General features: G+C 39.1%; 2 protein-coding genes across 6 annotated transcripts; both read left to right on the forward strand.

Annotated features, from left to right (window-relative positions):
* Positions 1-910: 910 nt before the first annotated feature.
* On the forward strand, positions 911-3,537 carry dnajc22 (DnaJ heat shock protein family (Hsp40) member C22). Of its 2 annotated transcripts, XM_023325599.1 has the most exons (5): positions 941-994; positions 1,274-1,328; positions 1,465-2,068; positions 2,153-2,445; positions 2,532-3,537. In XM_023325599.1, the coding sequence occupies exons 2-5, from the start codon at positions 1,317-1,319 to the stop codon at positions 2,706-2,708; spliced, it is 1,086 nt and encodes a 361-aa protein (XP_023181367.1). In that variant the 5' UTR covers positions 941-994; positions 1,274-1,316; the 3' UTR covers positions 2,709-3,537. The 2 variants fall into 2 exon arrangements, with proteins under 2 accessions (XP_005801482.2, XP_023181367.1); XM_005801425.2 differs by lacking the exon at positions 1,274-1,328 and having other exon boundaries at positions 911-994.
* A 72-nt stretch (positions 3,538-3,609) lies between these two features.
* On the forward strand, positions 3,610-17,840 carry LOC102216837 (zinc finger protein Eos-like). Of its 4 annotated transcripts, none has more exons than XM_023339793.1 (8): positions 3,610-4,946; positions 8,512-8,566; positions 9,805-9,912; positions 10,039-10,338; positions 10,415-10,609; positions 12,239-12,373; positions 12,472-12,603; positions 14,006-17,840. In XM_023339793.1, exons 2-8 carry the CDS (start codon positions 8,527-8,529, stop codon positions 14,824-14,826), a joined length of 1,731 nt encoding a protein of 576 aa, XP_023195561.1. In that variant the 5' UTR covers positions 3,610-4,946; positions 8,512-8,526; the 3' UTR covers positions 14,827-17,840. The 4 variants fall into 4 exon arrangements, with proteins under 4 accessions (XP_023195561.1, XP_014325138.1, XP_023195554.1 ...); XM_014469652.2 differs by lacking the exon at positions 3,610-4,946 and adding an exon at positions 5,620-5,703; XM_023339786.1 differs by lacking the exon at positions 3,610-4,946 and adding an exon at positions 5,620-5,703 and having other exon boundaries at positions 10,442-10,609.
* The last annotated feature ends 262 nt before the right edge of the window (positions 17,841-18,102 follow it).

Genomic DNA, 18,102 nt, shown 5'->3' on the forward strand with positions numbered 1-18,102 from the left:
CCTGAATAATAAAAAAAAAAATTCAATCATCAAATTTTATATTGGGATCAATGAAATATTATTGGATTAAATTAAACTGAACCAAATTGAATGAATGTCTTTGATGTGTCTCGGACGTCGGAACTCAGATCTGGAAATTAAGCCTCCCCCTCTGGGTTGCAAGCCAGAAAATGGAAACCAGTGGGTTTATCAATTGTTGTGATGCTACTACTAAAATATGTATACACTGATAACAACATGTGTTTTCCATGTTTCACTTCAAACTCTAAAATGAATATGATTTCAAATAAATATTGTGCAGCATGGATGCCACAGATTTAATTGTTTAGATCAGCTTCTTTCAATACATTTCATATGCATGGGAGTCGACTCATATTAGATACTGTGTGGAAGGTAAAATGAGGCTTATTGGAGAACTTTCCCAGTCAGAATTTGGACTTCAGGGACATTTGTCAGAAACTCTGACTTCAGAGTTTACATAGAAAACACCAAGATCATTGTTTGTGTGAGTAAAACAAGGGAACAATGCAGCAGAAAACTTATGCTTTTCTGCACACCAGAGCCTTACAATCGAAGCAACATGCATAATTATATCATTCTTGATTTGTAGAATGTTTTACATTTTATTATTGCTGATTAATCAGCTGTATCTTTAACAAGTGTTTCTCATTTTTACCACTGGAAAACATTTGAAACTATTTTGGAATGTACTGAATTGTCCCAGTCAATGTTTTAGCAGGCTATTTTTCCTTCAAGGCTTCTAATAAATTAAAAATCTTCAAAGCTTATAACATTAGCATCCTGTTTTTAAAAAGTGATCATCAAGCACTTTGTTTTTATTCCACCAGTCATTATGATGTTCCATATCTAGGCTGCTGTGTAATCTTATTGTCATGATCCAAAGTCCAACTGTTGCAACAACGTGCTGCAACTTCAACAGCGGAAAGCACTGAAAAGGATTTCTCAGGATAAAGATTTTTAAACTAAGGACTACGTAAGTAAAACAGCCTTTATGACACAAAGCCAAATACTAAATTTGTGAAAGGAACAGATGGGCTCGGTGAATAGAGAAAGTTGGTTGAAATCTTTTTTTTTTTTTTTCAGTCTGCTTAGAGAGTTCATATGATTCTTTTTCAACGGCATTCATTTCTGGGGATGTCAAAGTAAATGACTTGATGATTATGAGCTAAAATAAACCCCATTTATATAACATATTAATCCAAGTAGGGACATGAATCGCAGAGATTAAAAATCCCTCTGACTTTTCTGCCAGAAATGACTGGAACAGCTGGCCGATAAGATCAGGAAATCACGACATGTGGCATCATGTGAGTTTCAGAATAGCTCACATGGGTTAACCCCCTCTCCCCCCCAAAAAACAAATAAACTCAGTCCTTCTTAATAACAATTTTTTAAAACACTCTCAAATGTGAAAGCAGACATAATTCTGTCACTTCATTGCAGGAACTAAACAAGGATGACAGCTCACTAGAGCAGGAACTGATCCACTGCTACAACAGTATGGTGAAAAGAGTCCTAGTAGCCTACGCCCTGTGGGCGATGGGTGGGCCTTTGGGTCTTCACCATCTCTACTTAGGGAGAGACAGCCATGCTCTGCTGTGGATGCTAACTCTGGGAGGTTTTGGCTTTGGTTGGGCAAGAGAGTTCATACGTATTCCAGCTTATGTCAGCGAGGCTAATCGAGATACAAAAAAAGAAAGAGGGCCGCCCAAAGAGGGACTCCCACCTGTCAGCCCCGTCAGATTTGCGGGGCAGGTGTGTGTTGGGATCTACTTTGGCATGGTGGCTCTCATTGGATTAAACTCCCTCAGTTTCTTCTACTTGATCGTTTTGCCCCTAAGCGTGGGTGCAGGGGTTCACTTGGTGTCCAGTGTTGGTCAACAGACTGCAGATCTCCAAAAAACCCTCACTGCGTGTCTTGTGACATCACCAATATTCTACGGCAGCTCTCTCTCACCTCTTCCTATAAGCTTGGTGGCTAGCATCACTGCTTCACAGCACCGCAAGTTCAAACCTCCAAAAGCCCTTGGCAGCCAGCAGAAACTAGGTGAGCTCCTTTACATACTCAAAGATCCCTTACTTGAATTTATAAAACTCAGCTGAAACTACATTTTCTCCATGTTTCGTTCAGGTCCACGGCTTTACAGGATTGGTCTAGCTTGCCTTGCCTTCTCTGCTCCACTGGGTTATTGTTTTTTTTACAACACTACAGCCACACTGTATTACCTGTCTGACTCAATAGCTGCACTGCTGGATATTTTCTGGTTCCTGCCTTGGCTCAGAAGTGTGCTGGAATACTTTCTTTTAATTCCATACCGCATCCTGTGTGCACTGACTGGAGGGGGGTACCACGAAGAGGCTTGGAGGAAGGTGCTGGAAGTACTGCTGAAAGAGTACACACACAGAGAAAAAGAGGCGCTAAAGGTGAGCAGGCTATGAGTGATGAGTTAATATGTCCATACCCTGTTTCTGGTTGACATTCTCTTTGTGTTTGAATGTTTGTACTCCAGGTGTTGTCATTGGAGACAGAGGCGTCTCTTGAGGAAATAACTCGAAGCTACAGGGAGCTGGCCAAGACATGGCATCCAGACCACAACCCTAACAACGATGCTGAGAAAATGTTCATGAAGGTCCAAGAAGCTTATGAGGTCTTGATGCGATGGCACAAACCCCAGAGATTCAAATAGTAGTGCTATTTTTCTTACAGATCGGCCATCCTTGAGTTTAAAAAAAGATCTGTTTGTGGATACATGACAAATCACTTGTACAGAGATATATGTCTTGTTTATTGAGCATCTCTCAGTTGCAGTTCCTACAATAAATCGTCAGTTGGTGTCAGACACATTTTGCAGGGTTTACAGGACATGTTATTATGTTGAGAGGCATTTCTTAAGCAAGGTTTGAGTGCTCTTTGTTTGTTTGTTTGGAAGATTCATCATCATCATCAGTCCTTGACTGATGGAACAAGAAAAGTGTCTAAAATATCAATGTCCACTGTTGCATTTGCTGCCTTCCGGGCAAATTTACCTGTCTCTACATTGTCCATACGTTTGGAAATTTGGGAAATTTGTTTTTTTATCAGGCAGGCAGCTTCACATGTTCCATTGGATTGGCATGGCACCAAACAAGATTCTGACTTCATCCTCATGTTCTATATGCAGATTCACATTTGGGCCTTTCTGCATGTAAATCCCATTTCATCCTCATTATTTCTTTAAGTTCTGTGTTCTGAAAGGAAGCGTGCTTTGAAATCTACCTTGATGGATTTTTAAAAAAATTATTATTTGATTTTTAGAACTTTCCAATTTGGAAAGATTTAGGCTGTAGGTAAAGTTAAATGAGAACACTCAACGCATTTTTCCACACCCTGTGTTCTTTTGCCTTTCCTCCTACCGCCAAAACCGTGCATGTTATGTTAATTGCAGGTTCTAAATTGCACTAACAGTGTTTCTCAATTCCGGTCCTCAGGCCCCCCTGCCCTGCATGTTTTAGGTGTTTCCCTTCTGCCACACACCTGGATTGAATCTTTGGGGGATTAACAGGCTTCTGCAGTACTTGGTGGCTGCAGAAGATGTCATGCAATCATTTGAATCAGCTGTTCTGGTATAGAGGCACATCTAAAACATGCAGAGCAGGGGGCCCTGAGGACTGGAATTGAGAAGCACGATATGAGTGGCTGTTTGTGACACCTGTCTCTTTTATGGCCCTGTGAAGGACTTGTCACTTGTACATGTTGTATTCTGCATATCTATTATTGCCCAGCAGACATAGAAACCAGCTCCCCTGTGACACTGAACCTAACATAAAGCAAGTATAGACAATATACTTGCTTTATTAACAAATATATTGCTATCATAACATTTAGTATGTGCTAACACAACATTTATTGTCTATACTTGCTTTATAGATAAAGCAAGTATCTATAAAGATACTTTATCTATACTTGCTTTATAGATAAAGCAAGTATAGACAAAAAATGGATGGATAAATTTTTCATCTGGCATGATCTCTTGATGGAATTACGTTTCCTGTCAGTCAGAGAGATGCAACACCTTGTATGGTCTCGAATCACTTTCTTTTAACTTCACACTCATTTGAAGACTTATAGACTTGTGCAGGTGTTTGTTTCAGAAGTGCAAAAGATAAGATAATTCTTTAATTCTATTGTTTAGCTGGGTGATTTAAAAATGTTTTCTCTATTAGATTTTAAAAGGCTATAGCACAGAAATGTCAGATCAATTATTTGGAGCTATGTTTGTACATAACCATGCTGTTTAAATTTATTCAATAAAGTTCTGCAATGAATATTTTTCTCAAAACCTGAACATCATAACAGATGTTTCATAACAGAATTGCACTTTGCCTAATGCAATAGAATTTTACACCTGTTTGATTGTGCCAAAAACAACAATTTGCTGCCATCTTGTGGTACAAATGCAATATTAAAAGAAGCAAAGTCATTACTAATTTTTACCTGCTGTCATTATCGGGTGTATCCACATGTTTACTTATAAGTGTTTATAATGATCAAGATAAGTGCAAATAATAAAAATAATAATACACATTCCGGGCCTTTACGTAAAACCTGTTGCTGGTTTGCTAGACTGATAGCGCTCAAAACACACATTCTCACTGTGATTGTGCAATTTCTAAGAGCCTATGTTGTTATGAAACTATAAACGTCAACATATAGTTTGTGTCCTATGTGTGTATCGATGCATTCGACAATCACTGGATCAACAGCTCTGTCTGTATCCCAGCATGGGCCCGGAAGTTGTTTGGGTTTCAGGTGAAAAAAAAGACGAAAAAAAGAAAGAAGGGAGGACAGAAAGAAGAAAAAAAAGATCCCAGGGATGCTGCCGTCGCTGGGGAAAACAAACAACCAGGCAGGCAATTAAGGAAGGAGCGCGCCGATCGACCTGCAGGTAAGGACGAGGACTCCGCCGCCCATCCGTCGCCGCTTGATCGGCGTGTTTTTGAGTAGTTGCTGCGGGTGAATGCCATTTGTCTTGTGGTCGGGTGCCATAGCAACGGCTCGTGAGAAACATAGCCCAGGTCGGTTTGACGCGCTCGGTGTTGGATGACAGCTGCGTTCATGCGGACAATTCGCTCAGTCGCAACTCCTGCAACACACTGCCGCCGCCGCCGCGTCTCGCCGCGTCTCGCCGCTGTCTGGAGCCGTGCGTGAGCAGATCGGACCAGAAATCCTCCGAGAAGGCTAAACCAAGTAGCCGCCGATGCTCTGAGAGAGACACAGAGACAGAGACAGAGAGAGTGAGGCATGACACTTATCTGGAAACATATATGATCCAATGCATACTCGACAATCTGAAGGCCAGGAAAGGATTGTAAGGCAGGGGTTGGTGCCGATGCGCGTCCCCTTGTTTTTATTTATCTCTGTTATTTTATTTTAATCGCCGTGCCCCGGTGTGGCTGGCGCGTCTCCCGGCTGCATCAGCGCCTGTTGCTCCCCATGCGCGGCCAATGCCAGGATATTAATTCTCCCTGAGATGTGCTGTCTCCGCCTCCCCCTCTCTCCAAAGTCAATGTCCACTGTTGTCATCCATTTGAGCGAGAGGTGCTGCCGCCTTGTACATCTTGGTCTGTTTCCGTTTCCTAACGTGAAAGCTCCGTCTGCTCCCAGTGAACATAAACATGTTGGCGGCTATGTCTAAAGACAACGTAAGTCAGCAAGAAAGTGTCTGGTCTCGGTGTATCTATCTGTGTCACTTGGTTATTGGATAACTGTTTTATGTAACGTGCACGATATGCCCCTTATTGTTAATTATTTGGCAATTATGCATGAAGGAGGTGGACAGAGTAAGAATAGATAACAAATGGGTGAAAGACCTGTTTAACCTTAACTAACAAAAATCTGAAAATCAGAATGAATATAATATAATATAATATAATATAATATAATATAATATAATATAATATAATGCTAGGGTAAAAAATAGCATGTACTTTGATTTGTACAAGTTCCAATTTGAGCTTTTAAGATAATATAATAAAACTTTTAGATATGATTATTACACTTAATCACACTGAACATCTCTAAAGCTTTGTTTAGATTAAGCGTCAGTTTGCTTTGTTGAAGTTATTTTATGTTAAATTTTACTGAGAAAAGTTCTTCTTTATTTCCATAAAGTGTGTTATGCAAGTTAGAGTAAATACAACATCTGGTTTGAGTTGTTTTCCTATACTGGGAACTACAATTGCTCTTTCAAATAAATGAACAAAGTTTTCCTGTCCCTTGTGAACACATATGGCAGTCATGTTTTACTGCATTAAAAATACATTATATGATTATTTCTATGTTAAAATATGAGTGCTTTGCAGTCTCTGAGGATTTCCCTCAATCAAGACTTTAGCTCTGGCTGGTTCAGATGTTGAGGTCTTTAGGTGACAATTTTCATAACTTCTTTGATATTTATTTAACCCTACAAAAACTTTAAAACTCCACCATTATTTGAAAGACACAAAATGAACTTCAGGTGCATGTTTAGAGCTCTTTACTAAAAAAAAAGGGTCTGTTATCCTCACTCCTGGGTTGTTATGGGAAGAAAACGAAACAATTTAGAATCAGAAGGCTATTCAAAACTTCAGAGGGTAACAAACCAGTCTGTGACCAATGTTAATTGTTTAGTATAATGTTTAATCTTAATACATAGTTTCATTTAAGATCAAAATATTAAAATAGAGAGGAAATAAAAACAAAAATCTTTCAAAAACATGCTCTGACATTACTCACCTTGGACTGTTAACAAAAATGTCCCGGCTCCTTCCATGTTAAACTCTAAAAAAGAAGGTTGTTTCACATAAAAAATAAATAAAAATGCAGTGAAATTAAAAGGCTTGGAAAAAGTTTCTTGTGCTCCACTGAAAAGCTGACATTTTAGATAACCTTTAAATATCTAAGACCAGTTTGGACTAAAGAGAAAACCAGGATTTGTTCTCAATAAGGAATTTGCTATTAGAAAATGATGTGTAAAGAGCCAACCTGTTTTGCTTTTCAGGTTGCACTGATGTAAAAAGATATTGGTCCAGATAGCTTCTGTTCTGGTTTTTATGTCACACCTAAAGGTTTCAAATCATAGATAACCTCAGTACATGTAAAAAGTTGTTTTCACATGATTATTCCATTCATTAAAGTAATAAAGTTATCCAAACCAAGGTAGCCCTTTGTATAGAAGAATTTCCTCCTCTTGTTAAATCAAGACTTAACTATCACAAACCTTTATTAAAAAGATGTGTTTAAGCTCCTTGAACACAAGATTTTCAAGAACAGATCAGAAGCAATATCACTGAGATCAATCAGTCTGTCAACAAAACAGTCCAAAATTGTGACAGTCTTAGGATACTTTTCTTCTCCAGGACCAAGACAACTTATCATATCTGATGGAACCATCAATTATGTTCTAAACCTGAATATACTGAAAGAGTAAATCTGACCATTAGAGATGGATGATACGGACTTTAAAATTTTTATCACAATAATTTGTGGCAATTATTGCACTAATTATAAAAGTAATGATAAAATGTGGGGAAAAAAAGCATCAGTATAGTCTTTTTTACCATCTACACAAAATGGTACAAATGCACCACTAATTGTTCATAAAAAAAAAGTATTTAATTGTTGCTTTTATAAAAGCAACTATGGAAATAAAGCTCTTTCAACTAGCAAAAGTAAGAATCCCAACCAAGCCAATAGTTTTCAGGTGGTGCAAACATCACAAATTCCTGAAATAACTGAAATGATAGCTTTTTTCACAATAGCGATAAATGGTATAATAATTTCCCATTCCCAACCAACTATTAGTTTGTGACCGTGAATAAAATTTAATGCAGCAATTCCCATTAATCCATCCATCCATGATTTCTTTTTTAAAAAATGTCTTTAGTACACTCATTGAAAAACATCTTTCAGCAAACATCATGTTTACCTGTCATTAAGACAAAAAAAAACTAAACTGGTCAAACTTTTAACATTTTTTTAAAGTAGTTTATTTCTACAGACTTCTTAATATATGTTATCAGTTAACTAATGTTAACTGACAACATTAGTTAACTGCTTTCTTCTTATTCAGTGTCAACTCATGTTGAAAATGTTCTTCATTTGCCCTGTAACCCCCTAAACCTTTTCTGTGTTGGTTTCAACTCCTCCTTTGACACTGTTTACCAGACGATTTGTATAAATGTCAGGCCTTTCATTATTATTTGTTAGACAGAGGAGGTTCACCAGGATACAGAAATAGTCAGAAAGAACTCAGATTTTTTTTAAAAAAAGATCTTTTTTTTTAAGTGAATTTGATATTAGACAATCAGACCTGACAGCCTAAAGTGTTCTGCATTTGTTTCCACCAACTGATTAGCATATTTTTTATTAACTACAGCAAAGGTATTTATTTTTAATACTTTTAAAAATATATTTTATTTTATTTTTTAAAGAAAATATCATGAATTGAACCATGTGTTTTATTGTTTCAGGCATCTGGTGAGAGAATGAATGCTGATGAATGTAATGGACGCTCATATTCACAAGGTAAATTTAAACATTTATATATATATGTGTGTGTGTGTTTTGTACTGAAAAAAGTTTCTTTTAAATCTTTTTAAAATTTGACTCTAATTCTTAAGGATTTTGGAGAGTTTTTCCAAAACTCTCCTCTTTTTTGGGCTTTTGATCCTTTTTTTCTGATTTTCTCTTTAATTCTTATATATTGCTGGACATATTGGCCTAAAAAAATAGGTTTGAGGACTAATAGGGGATAACCAATTAACTGTGATATTTGAATTCAAGAGGTTAATTAGACATGAACTGGACCTGTTTGCTGAAGTACCTTTAACGTTTGTGGGGAATTAGTGCTAAATAAATAAACTAAATTAAACAAATCTACTGCTGGTGAACAGTAACAGAAAGTCAAATCTTTAAGAAGTGAGAGAGGATCCAGCAAATGCCTGACCTAAAAGATGCATCATCATAGAAACATTTAAGTTGACAGTTTTGTAGGCATCATCTTGCTGCTAAAATGCAATCAAATATAAGTAGTTTCTTTGTAAATATGTTTGTTATATTTAGTTGAGCTTATAGAAGATGATTAGTTTGGGGATTTAGCATCCATAGATTAAAATCACAAAGTTCTTTTCAAACACAGATAATAAAACATGATTAAAAAGTCCAAAAACTAATTCAATAATACAGATATTTAGACAAAAGATAACATGTATTTGAAAAGATCTTAAGAAAAAAATTATTGAATGAAAATGTCTGCTTTTTCTAATGACTCAAGAATCTGAAGACTGCAAAAACAAAGGAAGATCATTCAACAGTTTAGGTCCAATATTCTGAAAAAAGTGATCCTAACAGCTTTTCCATCTAGATTACAAGTACACTTTGATTTGAGGACCTGAAGGGCCCGAGTTGGAGTATGTGGCTTTAGGCATATAAAAATGTGTGAAGTCAGGATTTCATAGTGAATTTGAAATGGACAGACAAAGACATTAAAACAGGAGAGATGCGAGTTCTTCTGTTTGGTCCAGCTAACGGTTCTGCTGCAGAGTTTTGGACCAGACTACTGCTTTCTTCTTTCTCAGAGAAATACTGGGTAAAGATATTTTGTAAGAGTAAAAATGTTCTACAATTTTAAGAAAGTTTGAGTCCCTGGAAGAAACATAAGATATAATATGAATATAAAGGTGTAATTTAATCATTTTTTCAGAGTGCAGAAATCGGTGCACCCTTTGCTATGATTACTTTGTTACAATATATTTGTGTTGCAGGTAATGGAGGAGAATCATCAGCAGAGCAGGATTTTTATGCTGGGTTGCGGGCCACTTCTGTAAGATCTCCCAACAGCCAGCAGTCCTCGCCTCACCGCTCCCTAAGTGGTCAGCTTTTGCATCTCTTAAAATGATTTCAGTCTTATAGTATGTATTGGGTTTATTTTATTGAAAGCATGTATTCAAGTTAATGCATTTTCCTCTACCTTTCATTCTAAAAAAAACAAAAAACAGACTCCATTAAGGTTGAGCTGTGTAGCGATGAAGAGTCTTCAGGTGCCCGACAGTCTGAGAACAAAGAGGCTGCGAGGAGCGACGGTGGGAGAGATGACAGGGTGGGTCCTGCTGACGAAGGAGGTCCAGCGTTTGCCGGAACCGGAGGAGACAGAGGTAACATCTACAGTGAGATGGCTACTCCTAATTCGTCCTCACCGGGACCAATCCGGCTGCCCAACGGGAAGCTGCAGTGTGAGGTGTGCGGGATGGTCTGCATAGGACCCAATGTGCTGATGGTCCACAAGCGCAGCCACACAGGTGAGACGAGCCGTTGGCAACGGTGCTCACGACCAAGCGTTGCAGACATTAACACTTGGTGAATAAATTAATGTAGCCCAAACATCCATGCACATGTTTGCAGGTGAGCGACCGTTTCAGTGCAACCAGTGTGGAGCCTCTTTCACCCAGAAGGGCAACCTGCTGCGCCACATCAAACTTCATTCAGGAGAGAAGCCTTTCAAATGTCCCGTTTGCAACTATGCCTGCCGTCGGAGAGATGCTCTTGCTGGTCATCTGCGCACTCATTCAGGTAAATCAGGGAGCTCCCTTACAGCAAAAGCTAGATTGACATACAGTAGGTTTCCGCTTTATTTTTCTTGGCCTATGAAAGTAATGATCTCCAAATTCTGCATCCACATAGAATTCAACATTTGAGCCAGAATCAGCCTTTAGCTCATAAAAGCCTATTAAAAAAGAGTTCTCACTGGGGTGCTGTGGTGGCGCAGGGGCAAAGCACAACTTGTATAAGGAGGCCTTAGTACTCAACAAGGCCATTAGAGGTCTGAGTGGAGATGATCTTTGCTGCATGTCCTCCCCCTCTCTCATTACTCACTTTCCTGTCTAAACACTCAAATAAAGGCCCAATAAAACCTTTAAAAAGGTTTTAATTTTTTTTTTAACTGTCCACAGAGTCAATAAAGCAAAGTGTCACTTCTTAAAACAGTAGCATTCATTTGCATCCAGCCCACTTGGATCAAGGCTTCATAGAGCCTTCTTTTGATGCAGTTAGAACTGATACTTGTTTTTGACAATGTCTCCACCTGCTTTTCACGTAGGGACTGAAGTCATGGACACATTGGATCAGCAGAATTTGACTTAAATCTGGCTCTCTTTGTACGTTTTGGGTTGTTGTCCTGTTGGAAAGTGGACGTCTGTTCCAGTCTCAAGTCTTTTGCATCTTCCCATCAAAGATTATCCTTCCTGTCCCTGCTGAAAAAAACCATGAAGCTTTCGCCGCCATGTTTTAGGACTCAAGTTGTGTGAGTCAGTTGGTGTGTACTTCACAACAAGTACTAACTTGTTGTGAACAGCATCTTAACTTCTCGCTGCTTTCTTTCTGCCATAAACGCTGAGTTTGTGGCGTGCTCAGCTAATAGTTGTCCTGTTGGCAGATACTTCTATGTGAGACGGAAGCCTATTTTTTGTACCTACTTATTTATGTTTTATGGTATCAGATTAAAGAGAGATGAATACACAACACTTTTCTGATTTTTATTTGTATCATGCTCCTTCCACTTTACAGTTCCTATGCGCTCTTAGGCATTGAACTTAATTAGTGATGGAGTATAACCAAGTAAAAGAGTGCTACAAGTGGGTACACTTACTAGACTGGTCCATTTCTCCTTTCTTTGAAACTCAAAGGAAGTAGGTCTTCATCACAATTTTCTGTAAAAAAAAAAACAAAAAAAAAACGTGACATTTACAGATTTAAAAACAGGAAATCATGTGAGTGCGCTTTCAATTTTGAGAACATACGTGAACAGCAGGTGTTCACATACAGTGTTGATGCAATTGTTCTGGCTGGATGTGATCGGGTCGCACAGGTTCATTTACAGAGAAACCATCGCTGCGAACTGGATTACAGTGAATTGACGTCAGCGCTTCCGATGGCTTACCAAACTGGAAGGTTGCGGTGAGGGGCTAGGCGCTTCCTTTACCGTCACTTTCGGGCTTCAAATATCGATGTCAGGAATTTCTAATCGAAGGGAAAATCCAGTCTCATAAGCCAAGATATCGGTGCTACTTCGTCAGTAAAAATCCCCTCCAATAGATGCACAAAATCTCTAACTTTCTGTCCTGAATAGAATAATTTGTTATTGGTTTGTTACATCTCTGGCTCGACAAGCAATCATTAAAATGTTTTCCCTCTGATTTTCAGTTCCTTCCCCAACAGTGGGGAAACCTTTCAAGTGCAACTACTGTAGTCGCAGCTATAAGCAGCAGAGCACACTGGAGGAACATCTGGAGCGCTGCCATAGTTACATGAAGACACTAGACTCTCAGATGCCACCTGGTAACACGTCGTACATAGTAGAAATCCAAATCCTTTATGAATTAACAAATACTAGTTCATGTGTCCGTGTTATTGAGCTTGGGCTTCTCCCTGTGCAGGTGAAGAGTCTGTAAATATGGAGAGCATCACTAAACCCGTACTGCAGCCGTCCAATGAGAAAAGGCCGTTTGTGGACAGACTGACTGTCAGCATAACCAAACGAAAGAGGTCAACACCACAGAAGTTTTTGGGTGAGCTTGTTTGACACTGTAATTCCTCGGATTTACCTCACCAGTCAAATGTTTGCTCATCAACAGCATGAAAATATAATTTTGGACGTTTCATATTGCATTTGACAGATGTGTCTTCTGAGGTGATATGATTATACTACCACCTCAATGCAATGTGAAAACAACAACTTGATTAACTGTGAGGAGGATTTTCTTTTTCAAAATATGGGTCACTGGGTCAAGGATATTCACTCACTTCTTAAATAACAATAACAATAACCCCCAATAATAACAATATGATAATAACAAAAACAAACTTCCAGCATAATTCTGACTAGATTTCTGACCACTTGTCTTGGCAGAAATGGAACAGCTCCTTCAGATTGGTTAGTTATCTGCAATAGACCCAGCTTTAAAAGATAGACCTTATTTTTTCTTATGAATACGATATCGAAGTTGTTCCAAAAGTCGATGTTGGCTTGCTTCATCTGCTCCAAAATCAGTTTTGGATCATCTGTGGGAACAGGCAATTGTTTTAGCCATCAACCTGAAGTAAAACGAAATAATTTAGAGGTAGTCACCCTGTATTATTTCATTCTCTTTGTTGGATATAAGAATATTATTGAGAGGGAAAAAAGACCCTCCGCATTATAATGTCATCACCACACTTAACACATAACTCAATGTTGTTGTTTGAAAGCCAAAAATTGACTCCTCATACATACTCTTAGCCATAAATAACTTTTAGCTTAATCTTTTGTCTTATCTGACGATGAAACTTTTCTCCATAAAAGATTTGGACTGTCCATCTAAGTTTTCAGGCGTTTATTTTGTAACAGGCACTTCGTTCTCAGTCATCAATCTCTCAGTCCATGTTGATGCTAAATTTACTTCACTGTAAATGGTGACAGTGGTGTTGTAGCAGTCTCCAGATCAGTTTATGATCAGATTATGCTGACCATATACTGATCAGTTTATGCTGATCATACCCATCTTAACCACTTGCCTTTCCACAAAAGTAGCAGTTTTGGTTGGATGAGTGAAAAGTTTGACACAGTTTGGTGTTAACTCTTAATTGTGGCCCAAGAAGACTGGCCAATTATCCAGCCAGTACCAAGACAGGACCCTGATAGCAACAGATGATAGCAACATAATGTTTGTGGCTTCTATTACATATTACCTCTGTACAAAAAGTTGCTCTGTTTTCAACATGCAACATTGTTTAATGTGCTGTACTTGATTAAATAAATTTGAATTGAATGATTAAAAGAAGAAAGTTTGCATCCCAGTATTAGAGTGCTGGGTGCAAGATGGTGACTTCCTGTAAAAAGTCAAGAACTGTTGGGCTGAACCATCAAATATTATCACTCGGTATCAAGTTCCACCCTAAGCAGAATTTATCAGTGCCACATTTCTTCTGCAGGAGAAAAGCACATGCACCTTGAACCACCAGAAGCACCTTATGAACTGTCCTCTGGCTCTGAAAAGGAAGGGGATCTCCTCAGCTCCCATTCTGCTGGAGACTCATCTGGTCTGGTTAGTTCACACCTCCACTTCGCAAGAAGTAAAGCCGAGAGCCAGGAATCGCCCTCGCTGCCTCCACTCCATCCTGGCTTCGTGGCAGAGCTCCGAACCGTTGTGGGTTCCCTCAACAGTGGCGTGGTTCCCCAGGGCCCCCGAGCCCACGGCGCAGTGGGGCTCGCAGCAATGTCCCTTGGCCTCCATGGGCGGGAGGCAGGCGAAGCCCGGGACGACCAGCCCTCGGCGCACAGCCACACCACCTCGCCCAACGGCTGCCCCGACTCTACGGACACAGAGAGCACAGCGGAAGAGCAGAGCACAAGGGCTACAGCCCCTACAAGTACCTCCAACAACCATCACCTCCACTATCTGACCCCAGCACTGCCCCGCGGCCATCCCACCATCAGCCCCAGCCAGGCCAAAGATTTGGACCCAGAGTGGGATAGAGGGGTTCCTGTTCTCCCGGGTGTTGTAAAGAGAAACCCAGGCTCGCCTCTCTCCTCCAGGAACAATTTCCAAGTTTTGGACAGGGGGGGCAGGCCTGTGCGCTCCTTCTACTGCCGGCACTGCTGCATCCTCTTCCTGGACCACGTCATGTACACGATCCACATGGGCTGCCACGGCTTCCGCCAGCCCTTCGAGTGCAACATCTGCGGGCATCCCAGCCAGGACCGCTACGAGTTTTCCTCTCACATCAGCCGCGGAGAGCACCAGGTGGGCTGAGGACAGGTGGTTGCACAAGGAGGGGTAAACTGCTATAATCTAAAAGGGGGCTCATGTTTGTTCTGCACCAGATCAGCTATTTTAAATCCCTAGTTTAAGTCAAATAAATCTTGAGCTTGCTGTGGATTTATATCCTACATGACACAAGTGAGCAAAAAAAAAAAATAAATCTTTTTAACGCATCAGTTAGATTAGTTTAGACAAATTGAATTGTGTAACTGATTGCACTCCCTTATCAAATCGCATGGCAAACTACAGGTTTTGCCTCAGAAGTGCCTTCTTTGGGGATTTCCTCTGAACACACACTCACACACAACACAAACACACACCCACACAAAAAGAAACAGTGGAGAACTGGTGCTCAAGAAACCCGACTAGTCATCCTTTCCTCGGTGATTTTAGAAACAATCACATCCAAGAGGTCATGTTCACATGCAGTTATTGAAAGCATTTAAGCATTTATCAAAAACAGGTTTTATTCAGTATGCACTGAGAGCTTTGCTTCAGCGGCTGAGGAGGGTGCTTTCTGGGTCGGGTGAGCTACAAGTGCACGGAGAGCTGTGTGCCTCTGAGTGTGGGACGAGCTTTTGTCACAGACGAAGCACAGATGTGGATTGCCTTAACTCCTACAGCGGTAACTGCTGTAGGAACACATATTGTTTACAGCACGGTTCAACAGTGTGCAAAGCAGGCATGGGCCGGTATGAGGTTACCACAGTGTTAACCAAAGAAATACTTTGCTTTGGTGGCACCACTGTATTTACAAAAATAACTTAGGTAAAATTGAATGAAATTGTTTATCTTTTTTTAATTACTCATTGTTATTTTGATATTTTCTGCTTTAGGCTTCTTGCTTTCCATAAAGCAGCACTGAACTATGGCAAGCTTACATTTGCTGGTTAATTGACAATGTTTCTGCAGGGTGTTTGAATGTAAAAAAGTCAAAACATTTAAGCCTGAAAAGGTCTTAAAACTGTCCAAATTGCATGTTCCTTAAATTTATACTTGTTGCCATTTTTAAAAATATTTGATGACATTTAGCAATTCATAAAAACATGACAGAAATCTGACCATGATGACGTCTTGCTGCAGTATTTTAGGCAAAACAGTCTTGTCACATTATATTTGTATTTATTCAGATTTTTATCCCCACTTTGGCTCTTTAACTCTGTTGACATGTGGCATGTCATTAGAGTTGATATTTTGGTTAATACTGAAATAGAGATCGTTTATTATGATCACATAGCCACATTGTTTTAGACAAGACAATTGGTAGAATGTAGAAAATTACGTTTAGTTGTTGGTTGACGAAGCGGGTATGAAACTTCCGGCAGGTATAAAGCTTCAACCTTTCATATGAGAAAACTTTGGTACAAAATAATCAAAACTGCAAAGGTATGAAAAAGTGGTGGGGTGAAATGACCAGCAGCCTTAGTAATTATAAAAGATTTAATAGATGTGATGGGTGGAGGTCTGGTATTTTCCACCCCGTTTCTTTCCCTGTTAACAATCAAATTAAACTTTTTTGTCGACAATGGAAGGATGGAAGTGCCTTTTCTGAGCTAGATGACCTGCAGTATGCAGAAATAGGTGGAGGAGGAAATATCACAGTGCTGCTCTATGATTCATGCAAACAGAAAACTAACTCTGCCGTTTCTCTTACATGTCATTAAAACGACTTTAAACCATGAAAACGGTTTGACAAAAGATAGGTACATCGATACCGATGCCCATGCCTGGTGCAAAGCTAACTGTGTGGAACAGAGCCTCAGGATGAAGCTGATTCATTGAGTAAAATTAGGATGAAATAAGCTTTTAGATTTCAAAAGTGAGTTTTAGGATACTGGTGCAGATCAGACCATGAGCTTCGTCGCTTATAAGAGCCTCGCTGAATGGACCCAGGGTGCTCTACCTCTCTGCAGGATTGCACTTTTTAGAATAGGTTCCCTGCTTACATATGAACGTCTTTACTGAAGCACTTGACTGCTTTACAGAGTTGTTACCTGTGATTGTTCTACTGCACTGATGAATTTAACAGTGACAATAACTGACCACCTGGTTTAGGTGGTGAGTTTTTACTGGAGCCGGCCTTCTGCACCTTGCTTCGGGACCGGTGAGGGTTGAACCGTCAGCTCAGCTAAAACAATCCCATTGTGGTTTTGCACTCAGCGGCCGCAGCTGAGATTTTAAACAAGTTCCATAATGTAAGTGATTTAAGAAATTATTTAAAGATGAATTATTAGCAAATCAGTTTGAATCTCTTCTGTTATTATCTCACTTGTGATTATCTACTTAGTGTCGTTTGTTTCTGCCTTGGTGTATTTAATCAGCTATATTCCAAATCTTATCCAGCATATTCCTCAAAGTTCATGAAATGTTACCTCCTGCTTCTTTATAGCACCCAAATACCTTATTGCTACAGTATGGTGAATGATTTGATGATGTTGATATCGGGAACATGAAAGAAACCAAACTCAGTATTGTTACTTATTGTTGTTGGTTTGCTGCTTTATAGTTTAACCTGAGTTTCTCTACTAGCAAGCAAAATGTACTTGAAAACAGTTAAAAAAAAGATATATATATATATATATGTATATATATATATATGTAAATGCACTTGGGTTTGATATGTATGCTGGGGTGTGTTTGTGTGTGTGAATGGACTATAGCATGGGTGCTTGTCATTTTCTCCTTTTACCCGAATTGTGAATTATTTTTGAAATGTGAAGTAAAAACGGGGCATGGGTTTTTATTTGTCCCCTCCTCGCGATGACTTAATGTTCTAAACAATAAAAATAAAATAAAAACCCTTTGTGAATGATGTAAAATAACAAAAAACACTTTTACCTCAAAGTTCGAGATGTACAACTGCCTCATTAGTTCAATAAAACTAGGGGGGGAAAAAAGAATTAAAAAAGGTCATGTCGCTTTCCAAGATGTTTTTGCGGTTACAAATTGCGTGCTCCTTGATATTTTCAAAACTTTTTACTGTCAATAAAGTTGCATTTATTGTAAAAATTGATTCTGTCCAGCTTGACTGATTGCATCCTAGTCTGTGTGCTTAGTCACCATAAGAATGATAAAGTTTGATGTTTCAGAAAAATAATGTTGTTATATAAGTATTATATTACAAGGACTGTCAAAATTATACTTTTGGCAACTTTAGATTTGAATTTATTTTCATTTAGACACTTCTGATAGGAAATGAGACACAGATCCCTTAAAGGATAAACAGTTCAAAAGGAGTGTCGATTTTGAGGTTTTAATTAACATTTT

This window comes from Xiphophorus maculatus, chromosome 1, assembly GCF_002775205.1.
Source record: "Xiphophorus maculatus strain JP 163 A chromosome 1, X_maculatus-5.0-male, whole genome shotgun sequence".
Taxonomy (NCBI): Eukaryota; Metazoa; Chordata; class Actinopteri; order Cyprinodontiformes; family Poeciliidae; genus Xiphophorus; species Xiphophorus maculatus.